The following is a 20,760-nucleotide window of genomic DNA, read 5'->3' as shown; positions in this document are numbered from 1 at the left end:
CATTACAGCGAGCCCAGGTATGAGTGACCAATAGGCGTTTGATCAACACTGTTTCCTGTGGTGTGGTCCACCTGAGAGTTGGATCTAACTAAGTTTTTGGATAATACCATAAAAATAGCTTTAAAAATGGATCCACAGTGTGGATAAAATACATACATCATGATGGGGCCCACAGAGTCGCTACTGGCAAGGTCACTATGCAGTCCTCGTGGGCTTGAAGGAGTGCCAACTCCTGACGCGACGTTTATAAGCTCCAAGCACAAACCTCACACGTGGAATTTAACACACGTGTGATGGGCACCCAACGTCCATCACAAGGGACCAATAGTGCATGCCCCTATCGTAAAGATCAAGCTGAAACACTCGTAAGGTGATTAAAAAGACACGTTAAATGTAGACCATCCATTACCATTTTTACAACCGTCCATTTCTCGATGCTCATCCGGTCCACCATATGAATGGAACAGTGGAAATTTTCTATTTTGGAAAGTTTCACAATGGATCCCACCGCACAGACGTTCAGGATCTCTCACGAATCCTTCAAGTCAGTATATGTGGTGCGTCTGTATATGGCGCTTGAAGATGCAGCGAATCACTGTGATTCCTCTTGTCCTCGAGATAGGAATTTCAAAGCTCTCCTCGTTCGGTGAGGGTATAAAAGTTCAGCAAACGGATTTCAAAACCCTCGTTTCCAAACCTTTTTTTCCCTTTCCCTCTCTTTTCTTCCTCTTTCATTCATCTCCGATTGTTTGGATCTCGCTCCCAAAAAACCCTTTCCAGGGTTTATCTCTCTCTCTCTCTCTCTCTCTCTCTCTCTCTCTCTCTGTCTGTCTGATTTCCTTTCAATCTCTCCGTCTTCTTCTCCTTCTTGAGATGGTGTCTGGTCCGAGATCGGACGGTTCACCACAAATCACATCAGCCCGTGTCCGTAAAACCATCCAATCGATCAAAGAGATTGTCGGCAACCACTCCGATGCTGATATCTATGTGATGCTCAAAGAGTCCAACATGGATCCCAACGAGACCGCACAGAAATTGCTAAATCAAGGTCAGATTTTTTACTTTTTTAATCCGTGATTATTTTTGCGCCCTTTTTATTTGAGTTTTTGATTTTATGAGACTTGGGCGCTGTGGTTCATTTGCTGTACACTCTGCAACATGCACACTGATTTTGGAACTTCGAAATTGTGGGCCTCAAGCATTCCTAAGACCTTGTTGATTGGATTTTAACCATCTGATTTTGTCTGTTAGATTTAGACCATTGAATTTATCCTCTGCTTGTTTTTACTAGGTTAGCCGTATTCAGTCACTTGCTTTATGAAGTGGGTTTGTTGTATTTTGGGTTAATGCCAGTGATTGGACGATTTTAACCATCTAATTTTGGCTGCTAAATTTGGACGTCTGATGGTTGACTTGTTTGTGTACACAAGGGTGCTAAAACTCTTCGACTGTACACATGATATACATGCATGGAAATTTGGACCTTCCAAACTGCGGGCTCCATTGTGGTCGGAGCGTTGCTTGAAGTTCATACTGGCCAGATGATGTTAACTATCTGATTTTGGCTGCTAAGTTTGGGCTTTTGGCTTCTTACTATCTTTTTGATGGAAGCCAATTGGGTGGTTAGTATTGCCTTCCTAGTGCGAATTTTGGGCTATCCTCCAGCCAAAGTTGGGCCCATGATATGGGAGGCTAGTACTGTACCTTTTGGATTTTGTTGATTGGTTTCACTCAGTAAATACTGATTTTTAACAAGCAAGATTTGTGTAATTTTTTTTTTACTTTTTGTTGTCAGAATTATTCACCATTTGAAGTTGTGTGCTTTTGTTCTGTTGGAAACCTAAACACCCCCACATGGAAAACTTGAATGAGCTTTTGTTTTGTTGGAAACCTAAACACCCACGCATGGAAAACTTGAATGAGATCCTCACCATCCATAGGATGTGTCATTCAGATTCAGTAGATGAACATAGACCAAAAATATCAGACTGTTTTGATGATCATAGCCACTGGAACAAAATAGATTGGTTGATGTGGACCTTTACCTGTTTTCTGCCCTTTAGTGTCTGTAGGATGATGATTAGATGGCTAGGTTAGTATGACTTTCAAGCCATAGATCCTTCATGTGGCCCAACATGATGAATGCTATGGATCCATCAATGTGTACCACATGCATATGTTTGAATGTCTAGGTACAGACCTTGATCCATAGGGATGCATTTGTAGGCCCCTTTGTTTATTTTGTGCCATTTTCGTTTTTAAGAACGGAAGATGTTGGTCACTTCCATGAGTTCCATTTGAAGGCTTGGAGTTGAGTTCTTGTTTGAAACCAGGTCCAATTGGTTTTGGCAAGTTTAATCATTGGTTGAAAAACCTTGTGCTCTTGATCGCTGAGGTGTCTTCACTTCCAGATTCACAATGGGTCTCCAGTCTTCTGTTTCCAGCTGCCTCAAATCATCGTCATTATCATAGCCTTGTATCATATATTGGATTGGCTTTATGGATCCTGTTTCCCTAGGAATTCTCATAATTGTTTGGCAAAGCTTGGTGACCAGCTGACATCAACCCTCCCTTTCTACCCAGGCTGGGCAGTGGGGACCTGTTGACAGCACATAATTAGCAGGCGGAGGGAAAGAGTTCCTGGGGCTGCCAATTTTCTGTTAATGTCACTATGTTCTCTTTAACAAGATGATCAATGTAAGCACCCTTTTGATCCTAGGGAACTTACTGGACAGGTGACATTAGTGAATATGTATATATTCAGTAGGAATTTCTAACATGAGCAAAAATGTATCAATTTCCCTACCTGCTATGATGCACTGAATTTGAACATGTGGCACAATGCTACATGATCAAACCATGGATGGGTCACACTCCACATGTATGGATTGGATGTTTCCACAGTCCCTCTAATCCACAATTCCTCAGCCATTCCTCCTTAATGCTGACTATTGGAAGTGTTCTCTTCTAACGTCCTAATGAAACTTCAATGGTTAAGTTCATCTGATACATGGGATTTTTTGTGCTGTGCTGATCCATGGTGGCCCTGCTGATGAAAGGTGATTTTTGTGTTGTCTACTCATGTGTCCATCTCTGAAGGAGTTTGCAATGAGTATTGTTCCATGGACGTCTCATGGTATTTGTCATCTCTATTGGCTATTACCTCTGATTGCTGAGGATGCTTCTTGTGTAAGTTTCTTCTGGTAATGGATGCTCTCCGTCCAATGTCAAAGTTTTAGCTTATTATTGCTCCTACAGTGTTGCTAAAATATTTTTATGATGTAACATTTTAGCTGGGTCAAGGCTATGCTGATGATGACGAGAATGACTCTGATATGATGTAAAATGTTCCTGGAGTTAAAATTTCCATTTATCCTAATGCTCTGCTTCCTTGCAGATCCATTTCATGAGGTGAGGAGGAAAAGAGACAAGAAAAAAGAGGTATCCTCTGTATGGCCTTGCTTGGTTTCTAGATTATGGGTTCTGTGTATTCTGTTTAGCCTCGAGCCTTTGTGGTTCCTGAGGTCCAGATAAGAACAGAAACTTCCTCTTTTGGCCACAACCACGATTCGGGGTAGGAAATGCTCCTTGGCATGGGCTGCGGTTTCTATACCATCCCATACAGCAAGTGAAATCAATGTGATTGGCATAGAAAACAGTGATTGTTCCTTTGTTTGAATATCATGTAATTCCTCTTATAAAGAAACAATTTTATTATTTTATTTATGCTAGTGTACTATTGCCTTAACATGAAATCCAATGTGCGTGTGGTTCACCAATTACAAAATCCTCCCTGCTAGTTTGTTTGTTGCAATACTTTTCTTCTCACAGCTCCTGTTTAAGCCTTTAATCCCACTCGTAGGAGATAGTTTTCATTTTCTTTTCCTTTTCATGTGGACACTTCAAAGAGCAATTCCCTTTTCCCTCTTTGGCAGATCGGTCAAAAGCTTTGCTTATGGCAACCAAACATTTCAGTTTCAGTGTCTTCAGACTCTTCACAGAACTCTATCTTAGCAGTGAAGTGGATTTTTAATTTTAGATCTTTGATCTATGAAAGGATCCTGCTCTTAATAAATTGTGAAGACCTTCTATTAGAAGGTTCATGATTTTTTATTAGAATTAATTATGGTACTTTAGATCTCCTTGGTGATTAGAAATTTTCAATTGCCAAATTTCGAAGTTTAGTTGTTTTTAAGTCCTTTACTCATTTTAATTGTTTGATAATAGATATCAATAATGTTGGAGGATGTTTCTCTTTTCTAACATTTTGATCGTAACTGTCTATTTGTGTCCTCAGAATACAAGCTACAAGGTTTCTACAGAATCAAGAAAACGTGTGGAGGATACAAGACAAGGGACCAAGCCTCGGACATTGTGGGATCGAAATGCTTGGAGAGGAGGCTATTCCCAGAACCCTTTACGTGGTAATGCAAATTCTTACATGACTGGTTACTTGCATCTCTTAAAAAGAGAGAAAAAGACCCATTTTTGTGTTGCAATGAACTAATAATGGAAAGAACTAGTGATTTCATTATTTCTTATCTGCAGAATTTTAAGGGAATCATTAATTCATGTAATCGAAGAGGATGATAAAAATATAAATAGACTTGAAATCATGCTTTTTTTTTTGCTACTTATTTTTCTCCATTGTTTCATGGCACAAATGATCCAATTGTTAAGAGTTCAGTTCTGAAACTTCATAAAAAGCTAATTTGTTTCAGTTCTGAAAACTTCATAAAAAGATAATTTGTTCTCTCTAAATTTCCTTTTGGAGCGTACTAATGATTGGGATTTTTTTCTGGGATTGGTAAGCTGGGCCACCTGGGCTTGAACCCAATGCTCAATGTTGAAACATGCTTATCTACCTTTGAGTTACAGGCTCGAACCAAAAACAGTTGGGTATTTATACCATGAAAAAAGGGTCTAGATTTATGAGTCGGCTTGGCCTAGTTTGTTTTGAAGCATTGCTGCCTGTTTCCGGCAAGTTGGAAATGATGACATTTCTGTCCGTACTTCATGCTTATCCTTCATCTATTTGCATTTCAAAAAGAGCACGTTGCAGCATAATTTATTTTTCAATGGAATAAAACTAGGAATTCGTATTATACCTTATCGTTGGTACTGGTAGAAATGTTTGCGGTATTGGCCAGTTTGATTTTATTGGCTAGGATGGTTTATCTTTGATGTATATTATCCATCCAACATGCATTGTAGTTTTTTTTGTTCATTAAAATCCATAGGTTGGGAATATTATGTGGGTTTTTCTTTTTAATTTTGGAAGCATGATATATTATTTGAAGTGCATGGTTTTAAACAAACATCTGGTAGAATAGATAACTAAACAGACATGCAGTAGAAACAAGGTGTCTCGTATCGGTATCGGTTGGCGTAATGGTGCCCTCCGAAACCGATACGGATACGGGGGCGTAACGGCGATACGGGGGCGTAACGGCCCGTAACGGCGCAAATTTTTTTTTTTTTGCAAAAAAATTATGAAAAAATATGGATTAAATCCAGAATATTCTAAGCATTCCAAATATGCATTCATTTATAAATTGGAGCATGTTTATGGTGGTGTAACGGTCCACTCTTTGGTGAGAAGTTGTATCGGACTGTCTGATTAATTTTTTAACCAGATAACTTGAATATGACTACAAAATTCATATATTTAATTTTTTAAATATGTAATTTATATACTTAACATCTTGATATCATTTCTCCCAATAGTTCTTTAAAAAAATGAAATTAAATTCAGGTAGATGGCGTTGCCAATTTGGGGCTGGCTTGGAGGACCAATTTATTCTCCAAAGCAGCCTCAAATTCATGCCATTTATTGTCATTATCCCACTTACAAATTGGTAGACATTTATTGGATAGTGAATCATTAAAAAAAAAATAAAAAATCAAAAGGCCCTATTTTAAAAAATAAAAGTTCACAAATTAACAATTAAAACTATTCAAATAATTTGATTTTGGCATTGTGAGTTAGCAATTGCAGTCCATATAATTTAATTGTCAAATTTCAAGTTAATATATGTCTCGTGTACAATTTTTTAAGGCTTGAATTAGGAGGGACTCGGATGTAAAGTGTAGCACACGTGTCAAAGTTTTTTGGGCCTCACCCGTGATGAATGTGTTATATCTACACCATCCATCCATTTTGCCAAATAATTTTAGGGCATGAGCCCAAAAATGAGGCACATCCAAAGCTCGGGTGGATTGCACCGTAAGAAACAATAATAATTAAACGTTCACCGTTAAAAATTTATTGGGGGCTAGAAAAGTTTTAGATCAAGTTGACATGTGTGTTTTCCTTTCATCGACGTCAATGTGACCCAATTAATAGGTTAGATTGAAAATAAACATTACAGTGGACTTTAGGAAATTTTTAATGGTGAGCATTCTATAACCACTATTTCCTATGGTGTGGTCCACCTGAGATTTGGATATTACTAATTTTTTGAATCCTGACTTAAAATGACGTGGCAAAATGGATGGACGATATGGATAAAAAATATATATTATGGTGGGGCCCACTCGGGTCTGATCTGATTGGATGGAAAATAAACGTTACCGTGCGCCCTACAAATTATTTAACTGTGAAAATCATTATCCCTGCTGCTATTTTTGGTGTGGTCCAGATGATCTCTGGATATAATTCATTTTTTGGCTGGTGCTCTAAAATGATCTTTGAAAATAGGTGAACGGTTTAGATGTAATAAATACATCACTGTGGAGCCCATATAACTTTGATCTCCTTTGAACCGTTCGTACAACTCGGAGCTCGAGGAGTGTCAGCGCTCGTCTTTGCGTGACACGTACCTACAGCAGTCAGCTGCTGCAAAAAAAATAAAAATGGAGAGGGAAACGAAAAGAAAAAAAGAGGGAAAGAAAGAAAAGAAAAAAAGAGGGAAAGGGGGAAAGAAGAGATTGAGAGAGAGAGAGTGTGTGAGAGAGAGAGAGAGGAAGAAGAAGAAGAAGAACAGGAAGCAGCCGCAGCCGCAGCTGCTCGAGAAGAAGAAGAAGAAGAAGAAGAAGAAAAGAAAGGAAAAAAAGGTAGGTTTTTTTTTGTTTTTTTTTTGTTTTTTGTTTTTTTTTTTCAGAGCCTGTAACAGCCGTTACGGGTCCATAACGGCCGTTATGGCCCGTAACGGCCCCGTAACGGCCGTTACGGTCACAGAAATCCATAACGGCCGTTTCGACCCTGTATCGCGTAACGGGTCCCACCATTACCGTTACGTATCGGCCGTTACGGCCGATACGTAACCGATTTGGGATACCTTGAGTAGAATAGATAATTAAGCAAACATTCATGTATGGTGAACATGCACGATGGAGAGAAGCTTATAGCTGGAGAAATGGTGGGTGAGGAGGATGAATCATTGGTGGGAGGTGGTGAGGTCATACTCGTGAAATCTCGTCGTCTTGCTCGAAAGGGAGATCGAAATAGAGAAGGGTCTTGTCATTCAGAACTGGAAAATGTGACAGCGCCGAAGTGAGGATGCATGAAAAGGAGATTGAGAACATTGAATGAACTGTGGAAAGTTAAGAGAGATTGGCTGTCGATGAAGAAGTAAATCTCGTTTCAAAGGTCGACCATGGTAGGAAATCAGCAGAAGATGGAGAATGGGTCATGGTAACTTGAAAGGGTATTTGGAAGGAGGATCGCCAAAGGAGGTATGTTGGTCGAAATTTGCAAGAGTTTCTGACTGCATTTGTAGACAAATTTTCTGAAGATTGGGATCAGACAACTTTTAAGGATGTTTTTGGGGACTCTAGGGGAGTTATAGTAGTAATTATTCCTAAAAAGAAGGGAACTAAAGAAGCAAGGGGCTTTGCCTTCCTTCGAATGAAGGAAATGGAAGAGCTGTTGGACGTCGTCAACTCCATTAATGGAGTTCGCATGGGAAGGAAAGTACCGGTGAATGTGGCGAGATATTGACCAGAGGAGATAAGCAGGTGATGCAGGGACATATGATGACCTAACCCTAGATGCATGTATAATCAGGTTAAAGAATGTTCAAATAAATACACCAATTAATTAACCATTTCCAATCAAAGGGATTAGGTAAATCTCAACACAAAGATGAGGTTATTCCGTCAGGATCATGCCCCTTAGCATAAGATCACGTAAACAGTAAAAAAGGAGGACCTAGGGATATGTGGAAATCCCAGATCTAGCATAAGTCAGCCCACGGTCAAGTTTGGATCTGATTCTACTGACTAACCTTCTCTTTTTTCCGTTTAAATTAGAAATTGGGTATCTAGAGGAATGAAAGGGGCGAAGAACAAAGGGTTCGAGATGAAGAAAGTACGGGTCCTTTTGTCATCAAAAGAAAAGGAGGATGGTTCTTACATTTTCCTACACCTCAAAAGATATAGAAAGGACGAAACCTGAAATCGGGGTGGAATCCTCAACACTCAAGGGCCCGTCCTGAAATCCTAATTCTTGAATAAAGAGGAAGAAAAGAGATGAATTTTTATTCATTCAATAATAATGAAAATAGAGTTTCTCACAATGTATATATAAGCTATGTAAAAATAAAAGTGCACTAAAGGCCCTTAAAACAAGAAAAAGAACATAAAGACGAAAAAAAAATAAAGAAAGTGCAATAAAACCTTCGAAACAAGAAAAAAGAACAAAAACGCCTAAAACTAAAACACCCGTGTGGTAGGGTGTGAAATCTGACCCATGAGTCTATGGTCAAGGTGCGGTCATGCCGCTCTTGCACTCGTAGCGCGTCAGAAAATGGGTCCGATGGACCCAACGTCCATCCACATCAACTCCACTCCGGTAATCTGTCGGCGACGCCATCTCCTCTGGTACACTCTATAGGGTGCACCACTGATGTTTGCATCAACAAAGGAAAAGCAAAGCAGATTGCAGGTGTAAAAAGCAAACAAGGGGGGATTTTAAGAGAGAAATCAAAGAGTTCCGTGAAGATAATCTGCATGAGAGAGACAACAGACTAAAAGAAGGAAAATCATACAAGGACACGATGTCGATAGTTCCCAATCTGCGGAAGGAAGATGAAATAGAGGCGGAGAACGAGAGGAATCTCAATCTTAGAAGATGAAATGGGTCTGGAAAGAAAAAACAAGGGAGGGAGAGATAGTGAAAGTCCACCCGATGATCGTGTAGACGGCTTGGGAGTCCTTCAAACGGAGCTTTGTCTTCTTGATCAGAGTTGGAACATTGTAGGAAGAAACAAGCAATTCGATATAGGGAAACTATAGTATATAAGAAGTTGACAGAGTAATCAAGCTGATGCTTGATATAGAGGTGATGGGCTTCGTTGCATCCATAGGTAGATGTGGAGAAGTTCTTCCTTGCCAATGACCTATTTAGAAATGGAATGATTCAGCAATGGGAAGATTGGTCAATGTTTGGGTGGGTAGAATCGTGGTTATATGGGAGCTCCCTTTGGAGCTATGGATTGTTCGAGGAAGTTGAGTTGTGTTTAGGGGAGGTTGTGGAGATTGGTCTAGAGTCTATAGATTGTAAGATGTTGAGGTTCATGAGAATATGCATCAAGCACAAAAGGCAGTAGTCGGTAATGCATGGGCATTTTCACACTGGGCTCGAGTGGGGTGGCTTGTGGGACGCAGGGGCACACTCGAGGTGGGCTGCTCGTGTGAGGTGGAACCCATGTGATTTGGGGCTCACGAGGAGGGTTCAGCCGATGACCTAACCCATGGATGTGGGGCCTGAGCTATGAGATAAATGGATTAATTCGCCATGCTTTATTAATTCGAGATTTTAGAGCAAGTGGTTAATTGTCCTGCATTAGTCGGTGCGGAGGTGATAGATGTTGTGGTCGGAGAAGATTGACTCTGGATCCGGATAGTATAGGAATTAGAAGGAAGTATGAAGTGGACTCTGACCGTCTCCAACATAACCCTTCTAATGGCATGAAAAGAGCTGTTGTCGAAGAGTTGGTAATTGCAGAGCAGGCAATTGACGATGATAGAGTACAAAACGTGTGCTCTGGGTCTTTTGCGGAATGCTAGACCAGGAGTAGATGGCATGGAGAGAGTTGATTGGTTGGCTTTGGTAGGTGGGGCATAATCGAATGAGAAAGCAACATGTGTAAAGGTGGCCGGGGGGGCCAACTGATGTTTGACAGCTACATGTGCCATGCGTTGAATCGAGAGGAGAAGGGGAGGCTCCAGAACTGGATGCGTTAGTGGTATTAAATGCAACCGCAGGGAGGAGGACGCATGGCCAACAATGGTGGATGAGGTTGCGCCACGTGGTGATTCACAGTTGATAACTGATGGAGATTTAAATCTTTTGCATGTGTGGAAGAGCCGTCACGAGCAGAAACTTTGTTTTTAGTCTCAGATGTCCAAGAATTAGAAGAATGTCACATAATGGTTTTTCATTTAAACACCAATTATAATCTCTTTTGAAGTGGAATCGCGAAGGCGAGTTTCAAAGTAGGCCAGGGTCCTCCCCTAGAGGATCAAGGCGGCAACCCATCAACAGTCTCAAGCGGCGAGCGAGGTCATTCTTTAGAGGAAAGCCCTTTTAACTTAGGATGCAAATTGAGCAAATGAAATGGTGATTGTGGTCTATCAGGGGTACCCAAGCCTTAAGAAGATTCAAACTGTCATTAGTTATAGGATTTAGGGGTCAACGGGGTAGCAAGGGCAATGGAAGAATGGCGCTTACAAGAGAAGGTTATCCAAACAATGGCGACGATGTTGGAATGTGTTGAAACAGACCCTGGGAGCCAAAATGGTGAGAGGTTAGTAGCAAAGATTTGTTTCTAGATTTTTTTTTTTTTTTTTGGGGGTGGGGTGGGGGCGTGGGAGTTCCGATGGCACGTGTAATGGCTAGAGTGAAAGATGTATTGGGCAGAGTGGTTGCATTTTTTGGGGGGGGGGGGGGTATCCTTTTGGGACAGAGAGGAGAACTATAAAGTGCTATTTGAATTTATTGAAGAAAGGGAGATAATCAACGATGGAAATGCATGATAGTCCGTGCAAAAAATGGGAAAGGTAACAAAGAACTTATGAGGTTATCTTTGGGAATAAATTATTTGGCTCGAGAATCTCTAAGGACAAGGAGTGATGAGAAAGTGGGAAGGGTTTCTTCATAAAGACTAAGTTGGAATGTAAGAGGGTTGGGGAACAAATTAAAAATGTGTGTAAAAGATTTGAAGTAGAGATAGTGGTGTTATAGGAAACAATGTTTTAAGATATAGATTAGTGGATAATTGATTCAATTTGGAAGGGTAACGAAAAGAAATGGGTGGCATTGAATGAGGAAGGTTTAATAGGGGGCATTTTGATAATTTCAAATGAAAATATATGGGTAATGGAGGAGGTGGTGTCAGGATTTTGGTGGGTATTCACGTCAGTGTATGGTCCCTGTCTCCTAAAAAGAGAGGACAAATTAAAAATGTGTAAAAGATTTAAGGCAGAGGTAATGATGTTACAAGAAACAAAATTGCAAGATATGGATCGACATATAATTAATTCAATCTGGAGGGGTAGCAAAAAGAAAAGAAAAAAGGGTGGCATTGAATGTGGAAGGTTCAACTGGGGGCATTTTGACTATTTAGAATGAAAATATATGGGCAATGAAGGACAACTAGGGGGCAAGATTTTGGTGGGTATTCATGTTGGTGTATGGTCTAAATATTCCGAATTGAAGAGAAATGTTTTGGAAAGATCTAGATGAGAGTTGTCACAAATGCTAGTTACCGTGGTGTCTAGATGCAACACGGTGAGGTTTGTGTTTGAAAAATCCAGCGGGAGATAAACCACTTATAGCATGAAAGAATTTTGAACCGGATTGTGAAAAATGAGTTGATAGATTTACCTATGGGAGACATAAGATTCACATGGTCAAATGGTCAAAAATAGGTTGTCAAATCAAGGTTGGATTGGTTTTTGATGTCTTTAGATTGGGGAGAGAAATTTCCTCTTGCCCACTAAAGTGGTCTTCCAAGATTAGTATCAAATCACATCCCAATAATATTGGTGGAAGAGGAAAATTGGGGCCCACGTCCTTTCAGATTTGATTGGGCTTGGTTGAAGATAGGAGGTTTCAAGGATTTGATTAAACAAAACTGGTGGTCATCTATAGGCAGTCCTCTCTTTATTTCAAGTGGAGCTACCTGAAGTGTTACAAAAATACTAAAATTAGATATTAAAGAAGAGGTAGTGGAGTTGAAATTTCCTCTTTCCTATTAAAGTGGTCTTCCAAGAGTAGTATCAGATCACATCCCAATAATATTGGAGGTGGAAATTTCCTTCCTATTAAAGTGGTCTTCCAAGACTAGTATTAGATCACATCCCAATAATATCAGATCACATCCCCTTTGCACTAGTATGCTACCTAAATATCTTTGGGATAAGGTCGTTGAGAGATTTGAATATCATTCGGCTAGATGCAAAAGCTGATATTTATCGTTAGGGGGCTGCATCATGCTTATTAAGGCTGCCCTTTCGAATCTCTCTCTCTATTCATGTCGATATTCAGGTGCTCGACATCGGTTGTGGACACTACGGACAAACTGCGGTGTGATTTCTTATGGCATAGTATGGAGGAAAAAAGGAAATTTCACCTCTCGGGCTGGAATGAGGTGTGTAAACCCTTTGAAGAAGGTGGTGCATGTATAAAAAAAAGATCTCAAAGTATGAACATGGCGCTTCTAGGGAAGTGGCTTTGGAGATTTGGGTAGGAAGATGGGGCACTTTGTAAAGAGGTGATAAAAGCTAAGTATGGTTGTACGGTAGATGGTTGGTAGACGAGAGAATCCATTTCTCTCTATATACAGCCTCGACCTTATGGAAAGATGTCATGTCGGTGAAGGCAACGTTTACTGGAGGTGTTAGTTTTTCTCTTGGTAGCGGGGATATGATACATTTTTGGGAAGATGTATGGGTGGGAGATTCTTTGTTGAAATCCGAGTTCATGAGAATTTACCATCTAGCCCCGAACTCGTCCATCCTTGTCTCCAATTGCTTTTCCTTTGTAGCGGTATTAGTTTGGGAACCTCCTTGCAGAAGACATATGAGTGATGAGGGAATAGAAGAGTTTGTGACACTTATGAATCACATTCATCTATGTCGTCTGAACAGTTCATCCATAGATTGTTTTGGCGTTGTCACAAATCAAGCTCCTCCTTCTTGGTTCACTCCTTTTATGACTATATTAGCAAGACATCTTCAGTAACTGAAGAATCGATCACCAAGCATGTTTGGCATTATCCTGTCTTGCCAAAGGTTGCAGTTTTCGGTTGGTTGGTTCGAAATACGGTATTGACAATTGATGACCTTTGGAAACAAGCAATGGTCCTTCCAAATGTTTGTTTGTGTTGTATGGGTGATGGATAAACGGTCGACCATCTGTTTGTTCATTGCCAGTTTATTGGGACAATCTAGTCAAACTCGTTGAGTTGTTTCGGTGTTTTGTGGTCTCTTCCGGCATCAACGAGCGATCTTTTGTGAGCTTGGCTTGGGTGAGTTTGGGTAGAGAAAGGACGATGATGTGAAGGATGTCCCTACTTGCCATATGGTGGTTAGTTTGGGAGGGAAGAAATGGCAGATGCTTTCTCAATGAGAGTAGGTCGGCGGAAATCATTTCCCATAGGGTGACATCCCTAATTGTTGAGCGGGCCTCTAACATGGACAAGCTCAATAGTAATAATAATAATAATAATATATATATATATTTGTGTTGTAGTTGGATCGCCAACTCAACATTTTAGCGATGTTTTTCTTTTTTGCTTTGTTTTGCTCTTTGCTCTAATATAATTTCAATAACCCTTAAAAATAAATAAATATTGGAGGTGGAAGAGGAAAATTGAGGTCCGCGTCCTTTCAGATTGAATGGGTTTGGTTGGAGATAGGAGGTTTTATAGATTTGATAAAAAACTGGTGGTCCTCTATGGTGGTTCAAGGTTATGCGGTCTTTTGTTTATTTCAAGCGGAGCTACTTGCAATGTTACAAAAATACAAACATTAGATATTAAAGAAGAGGTAGGGGAGTTGTTGGAAGAGGAGTTGGCATGGTGGGAGGTCTATAATGCGAAATATAGTGCAATGCTAAGGGAGGATGTGATAAAATGGAGACAAAGGCTTGGAGCAACTTGGCTTAAAGAAGGGGATAAACATACCCAATTTTTCCACGCAATGGCTACTACTTGGGCAAAAGTTAATAAAGTCAAAAGTGTAGAGGTGGAGGGAGTGAGGGTAGAGGAGAGAGAGAAGGCATGTGAAGCCATAGTGGGATTCTACAAGAACTTATTGTCAAGTGAAGATTGGGTTCGGTCGAAGCTTTGGGAATTGGTCGAAGGCAATTTTAAGGGAGAAGGCAGAAGCTTTGGAAAGGTTGTTTTCAATTGAGTATATTAACGGGGTTGTTGAAAAGTTAGGGAGGGATGAAGTGCCTAGGCTAGACAAATTTCCTATAGCTTTCAAGAATTTTGGGAATTGGTCAAAGATGATTTAAGTGCGTTTGTTAATGATTTTCATGATAGTAGAAAGATAACAAGTAAGTTGGGTGTTACATTTATCGCTCTGATTCCAAAAAAGAAGGTGCATAGAGTTTGTGGGATTTTGACCTATAAGCTTGCTTGTAAGCCCTTATAATCTTATAAAAAATATCGGCTTCAAGATTATGAGCGGTCTTGTTGGGCGTGATCTCCAATTCACAAGGGGCTATTGTGTTGCGGCGACAGAATGTGGATAGTGCTTTGATTGCTCATGAGGTTATTGATTCTTGTTGCAAAGGAAAGAAGGATGGAATTGTTTGTAAGTTGGTTATAGAAAAGGCATATGATCACATGCATTTGGATTTCCTCAATTACAAGTTAAATCGTGTGGGATGTGGTTAGAAATGAAGAAACTAGATGTAGGCTTGTGTCAAGTCGGCTAGGTTTTTTGTGTTGGTGAATGGTTCTTCAAAAGGCTTCTTTTCAAATTCAAGGGACTTGAGGCAAGGGGATCCACCATCCCCATATTTATTTGTGGTTGTGATGGAGGCTTTAAATAGAATGGTTTACAGAGGCGTGGAAGTAAATCTTATAGAAGGCTTCAAGGTCGATGACTCAAAATTTCAAATGCCACTATTACAATATGTGGATGATACTATTCTATTTTGTGATGCGAATGCAAGCAAGGTGGATAATTTGAGGAAAATATCTAAAAGTGAATATAAGCAAGTGTGAAGTGCTAGGGATCCCCATTTATTTGAAAGTGAATTGAAGGAATATGCATCTATACTTGGGTCTCAGTCGGCTTCTTTTCCTTCAACTTACCTTAGGTCTTCCACTATGTGTAGGAAAGATAGCTAACCACTTGTGGGAGAAGGTGGTGGGAAGATTTGAAAGAAAATTATCGAGTTGGGAAAGAAGGCACATGTCTTAGGGGGAAGATTGATGTTGATAAAGGCGGCTATGTCCAACCTTCTAGTTTACTTTATGCCTTACTCAAAAGCCCAAAACCGGTGTTGGATGGTTTGGTCAAAATCTGAAGGGATTTTCTTTAGCAATGAGCGGAAGAGAAGCATACATTTCACTTAGTGAAAGGGGAAGCGGTGTGTAAGCCAATTCAAGAGGGCGGTGTGGGGATTAGTAATTTGGGGCTCATGAATTCTACATTTATGGGGAAATGGCTATGGTGTTTCAGAGTTGAGAAAGAAAATCTTTGGCTAGAGCTTCTTCTTCCTATACATAATTGGGGGTTTGGAGAGCAATATCCGGCTTGAGAGATAAATTTAAAGAGGGGATAACATTTTCGTTGGGGGTTGGACAAGTTATTCACTCTTGGGAGGATATTTGGTTAAGAGATAAACCACTTCAAGATATTTTTCCTCGATTGGCTAGGATATTTATGGGAGAGGAGGATTCAATGGTGTGGGTTAAAGCAAAATTGTGTAAATTTTTGGTTAAATCCTTGTTTATTTTGGAGGCTTCATTGGATAGATGATCTTAGAACACAACTTTTGTGTGCGAATCTCCACAGAAGTTCCCGCAACCCAAACCTCAGTTAGGCTGCCAAGGCTATTCGTGCATCGGACAAGCATAGCGGTGAGGAGAGTAGTGGTGGATGAGCGTGGATGAGCGTAGCGGTGGAGGTCTCCCTGGGAATGGAGAAGGTAGGGGTTGACGATCCCGATCCAGGAGGGGTGTCAAAATGAAATGGGAAAGAAATCATTGCTTATCCGGTCAGTGAAGTCTCCCGGGAAGAATGGATCACAGTTGCTAAAAAAGGATCGAAAGGAAAAGTTGCTCCGAAGAATAGAAGTCTGGATAGCTATCCCACTCTCTTTGTTAATGACTATCTGGCGGTTCCCCCTTAACTTTGAAAGGGTATTCGGTAGGGTCGGGATTGTGATGGATGTTGTGATGCCTAGATCTAAGGCAACTAGAGCGTACAGGGGGTTTGCTTTAGTCGGAATGAGCTCGGAGGAGGAACTAAGGGAGGCGATTAAATCGTTACATGGTGTGAGTTTTGGGGGGGCCAAAATGTGAGTTCAGAAAGCGAGATTCGGCCCAAAGCTTCGATTTAAGCCAGGTAACAGGCCCATACGGCCATCCTTGAATCAGGTTCAGCTCAGGAGTAGTCACAAAGGCCCTACGTTCTAGCATGGATCTATTTCCTTCAAAGAGATTCTGCTCAACAAAGGAGGTGGAGCTTTGTCTTGTGAGGTGGAGAGAGAGGAGGCAGAGGCAGCGCATAAGCCTTCGAAAAAGGCTGGTGTGCATGTGGGTATTTCTGTCAATTCGACAGATTATGCTAAAGCGAGAGTTGCGCTTCAGGATTCCGTGGTTGCCATCACCAAGGACGGAGCCTCCCTTCCCCAAGTTCGCAAGTGGTTGGAGGAGTGCGTCAGAGCACCGGGTTCCTACTACTCTATTAATCCAATTGGTTTCAACGAACTATGGATTAGGATGAGTCCAGAATATAATCTGGATCTCCTAATCATGGCTTGAGGTATTCATAAGGATAGTCCGATCGTTGAGATTCAAACTCGGGAAGAATTTTCAATGTTCGGTTTCGAAGAGGTGTGGATATTAATCTGGTCGATTCCTCTGGAGCTTTGGAACGAGGATTTTTTCAATTTAGCATATGGAAATTTGGGGCAACTCATAGAGTTGGATCAAAAGATGTCGTCGGGGGATGAAATGGGAGTGGCTCGAGCTAGAGTTCGTAGAAGGAAAGGAATGCCTATTCCTCCCAGTATCCAAGCTTCGGTGGATCAAAGTGAGGTGTTTCTCCCAGTTCAACGCGAGGCCAAGCATTCACCCATTTCGAGGTGGGGGGACCTTTGGAGGTCGAAAGAGAGATGTCAGCCTCTGGCTGCTGCTGTTCCAGCAAGGGAAGGAGTACGTCTCGGGTACTCCCCAGGCCTACCGAAACAGCAGCTTACAGAGGAAACGTGCGTCGTTGGACTTACGTCTGTCCGTCAGGACAACTGTCATCAAAGAAAGGAAGTCGAGTGCTACGTGGCGGCAGAAGAAAGAGACAGAGAGCAGAGGTGCAGTGGCGTTAGAGCTACGGATGTCAACATCGATAGGGAGGTCGACAGTTCTCTCCCTTCTAGTGACACGTGGAGAACTCCGGTGGATAATAGCCCTCTTCCCTCGCTCTCCTGTCCGAGGGATAAAGACCCTCTCCCCAGGTGTGAGACGGCAAGCTTGAAGACATGTGGGACCTTTACAGCTTCGGAGACACGTGGCGCGATCATCCCTCTTATGCGGACAGATGGACCATATCGGGAGGTTCGGCTCTATTCGGCAGGGACAGATGCTACCTTACAGGTGATTTCTCAGGAAACTCTGTCCCTGAGTCATCTAAACGTGAACCTTCCTATTACGGTAAATGTTCTGTCGGGTCGATCTCTTCTTCCTGATTCGTTGTGCAACGAAGCCACCTTCTCTGCTCATAGAATTTCGTCGGTACAAATTAGCTCTAACCAGGTAGCTGAAGACCTATTGTCGAAAGGTTCCTTCGATCCCGAATTCTTGTCTCGCCACATGGCAGCGTTGGGGGGCGGAATAATAGACGATCTAGATACTGCTTCCTCCTATTCAGATGTAGCCGAAAACTTGACTTGCGGTTCTCCTAGTTCGGTTCATCACTCAGAGACTCGTTCAGATTCAGCCCTGCTAGCTTTATTTCAGGACCACGAAGGAGAAGGTATTATTGAAGCAGAACCCCTTCAGGTCAGGATGGGGTCCCCGCCTCTAGATGCGAAGAATATTATGCTATCGGAAGAGCAGAGGGAGAAGCTTGTGGACTCTATTCAGGATAAGAGGTGGATAAGGGATGCGCTGGGTCGTGTTGGGAGATCCTTGGGGCTCGCTTTCGGAGATCACCCAGAGGATTTTATAGCTCTGTTTCATTGTATCGAGACGCGAGGCCGGCCCCTGAAAACAATAAAATCTCCAAGGATTCACTCTTCGAAGTCAGCTAGAAACAGAGAACTCCAGAGTCTCCTGTCGAGCTTGTTCAGTTGCACCGAGATTACGTTGGGAAGGCCCGGAGGAGGGCGACGGGGGAGATCAGTTTCATAGATGATTATTCTCTCTTGGAATGTTAGAGGGGTTGGGTCTAAGAAGAGGAGTCTAATAAAAAATTCAATTGGCAGGTGTAGAGCTGATATAATGTCTTCAGGAAACTAAAGTTCAGGTCTTCAATAATTTCCTTATGGGCACTCTTTGGAAGGAACCAAATGCGAAATAGGTGGCGTTAAATGCTACAAGTAGTGCGGGGGGTGTTTTGGTTGCTTGGAATTCGTCTCAGTGGTCTTTGGAGCGCAGCTGGGTTGGTGTTTTTTCGGTTGCGGTTATTCTCAGACAGGCAGGGTTGGGTTTCTCCTGTCTCATCTGCTCGATGTATGGTCCCAATCACTCAGATTGTAGGTCGGCATTCTAGGAGGAACTGACCTCTATTAAGGAGGGCTTTGACGGTCCCTGCTGCATCGGAGGCGATTTCAACATCACTAGATACGTAGATGAGAATTCCAAAGCCGGCAGAGTCTCTTCAGCCATGCTTTCTTTCTCTGAGTGGATCGAGTCTCAGGCGCTGGTGGATCCTCCCCTGATCGGATCAAGATTCACTTGGTCCAACCATAGAGAGGTCCCTTCTTTGGCTTGGTTCTATAGATTCCTGCTGTCAGGGGAATGGATAGAAGAATTTCCTCTTTTTTCTCAATCGGCGCTGCCTCGCCCGACTTCTGACCACAGTCCTATCATTCTATCAATGGAGGAGGAAAATTGGTGGCCGAAACCATTCAGATTTGATGTGTCTTGGCTACAGATAGAGGGGTTCCAGCAACTTATCTCAGATTGGTGGAAGGGGTTCAGGTCGAGGGCTCCGCCAGGTATAGATTGAGCAAAAAGTTGATCATGTTGAAAGAGAGGATTAAAGTTTGGAAGGAGGAGGAGCTTCAGAGAAGGAAGAAATGGAAGCCATTCTCCTTGGGATTCAATCCATCGATTCTGCGACTGAAATCAGGGGGGCTGATAGCTCTATGAGGTCCAGACGCGTAAAGCTCATTCAGGAGTTCTCAGCAAGGGTAATCGAAGACGAGATCTCGTGGAGGCAAAAAGCCAGAAGCAAGTGGATCAAGGAAGGGGACAAAAACACGAAGTATTTTCACTCATTGGCGAGTGCGCGAGCAAGATTAAACAATATTTCTTCTATTATGGTTAATGGTCAGAGAATAGAAGAGAAAAATAGAATTTCAGAGGAGGCCATTTCTTTCTTTAGTAACTTGCTCCATGCAGAAGACTGGGTCAGGCCGACTCTGGACTTCCTTTCATTTCAGCGAATTTCAGAGTAGGATGCGGGGTCTCTCGAATTGGAGTTCTTAGTTGATGAGGTAAAGTTGGCAGTTCAGGCGTTGGGGGGAGATAAAGCTCCTGGCCCCGATGGTTTTCCGTGCTCTTTTTTTCAGTTCTTTTGGGAGGTTCTAAAGGAGGATTTGATGGCTTTCTTCAAAGACTTTTTCCAGACAGGCAAGCTGTCTAGATCGATGGGGGCCACTTTTATTGCGCTAATTCCAAAATCTCGTGGTGCGGATTCACTGCAAGACTATAGGCCGATTAGCCTTCTCGGAGGGCCCTACAAAATTCTGGCTAGAGTGCTGGCTTCTCGCCTCACAGGGGTGCTAGATAAAGTTATATCCTATAACCAAAGTGCTTTCATCCCAGGCAGACAAATCATAGATTCGGCTCTTATAGCTACCGAATGCCTCCATTTTGCTCAAATTTCAGGAAATAAAGGTCTCTTATGCAAGCTTGATTTAGAGAAGGCGTATGATTGGGTGGATTGGCAATTCCTCTAGCATATGCTTCACAGGATGGGTTTTGGGCCGAAGTGGATTTGGTGGATGAAGGAATGTATTTGGTCAGCCTATTTTTCGATTATCCTCAACGGCTCCCCTAAAGGCTTTTTCAAGAGCTCAAGGGGTTTACGTCAAGGTGACCCTCTCTCTCCCTTTCTCTTCTTGATCGTGGGAGAGGCCCTTTCAAGCATGTTACGCAAAGGTCAGGAACAAGGTACTATTGGTGGGTTTAAGGTGAAAGGCATGGACTCCCCTATCTCCCACATTCAATTTGCAGATGACACCCTCCTTTTTTGCGAGGCCGACGCTACGAAAGTCAGCAATCTTCGCACCTCCATACGCTGCTTCAAAGCGGTTTCGGGCCTAAAAGTGAATCTCTCTAAGTCTAGACTGTTCGGGGTCAACTTGGACGCGTCGGAATCCAAACAGTTCGCCGAGTTCTTCGGGTG

The 20,760-nt window shown here is 42.0% G+C and overlaps 1 protein-coding gene across 1 annotated transcript in view; it reads left to right on the top strand.

Moving 5' to 3' along the window:
- Positions 1-685: 685 nt before the first annotated feature.
- The window catches only part of LOC131251681 (GBF-interacting protein 1-like), a 38,932-nt gene continuing 18,857 nt past the window's right edge, over positions 686-20,760 (top strand). Inside the window, exons 1-3 of the mRNA XM_058252561.1 lie at positions 686-1,048; positions 3,398-3,441; positions 4,298-4,424. Coding sequence (XP_058108544.1) covers positions 874-1,048; positions 3,398-3,441; positions 4,298-4,424 — 346 coding nt within the window. The 5' untranslated portion in view covers positions 686-873. The remainder of the gene's footprint in view (positions 1,049-3,397; positions 3,442-4,297; positions 4,425-20,760) is intronic.

The sequence above is a fragment of the Magnolia sinica genome, chromosome 7, assembly GCF_029962835.1.
Source record: "Magnolia sinica isolate HGM2019 chromosome 7, MsV1, whole genome shotgun sequence".
NCBI lineage: Eukaryota > Viridiplantae > Streptophyta > Magnoliopsida > Magnoliales > Magnoliaceae > Magnolia > Magnolia sinica.
Note: the sequence above shows the minus strand (reverse complement) of the source record. Positions and strands in the feature narration are given on the sequence as shown.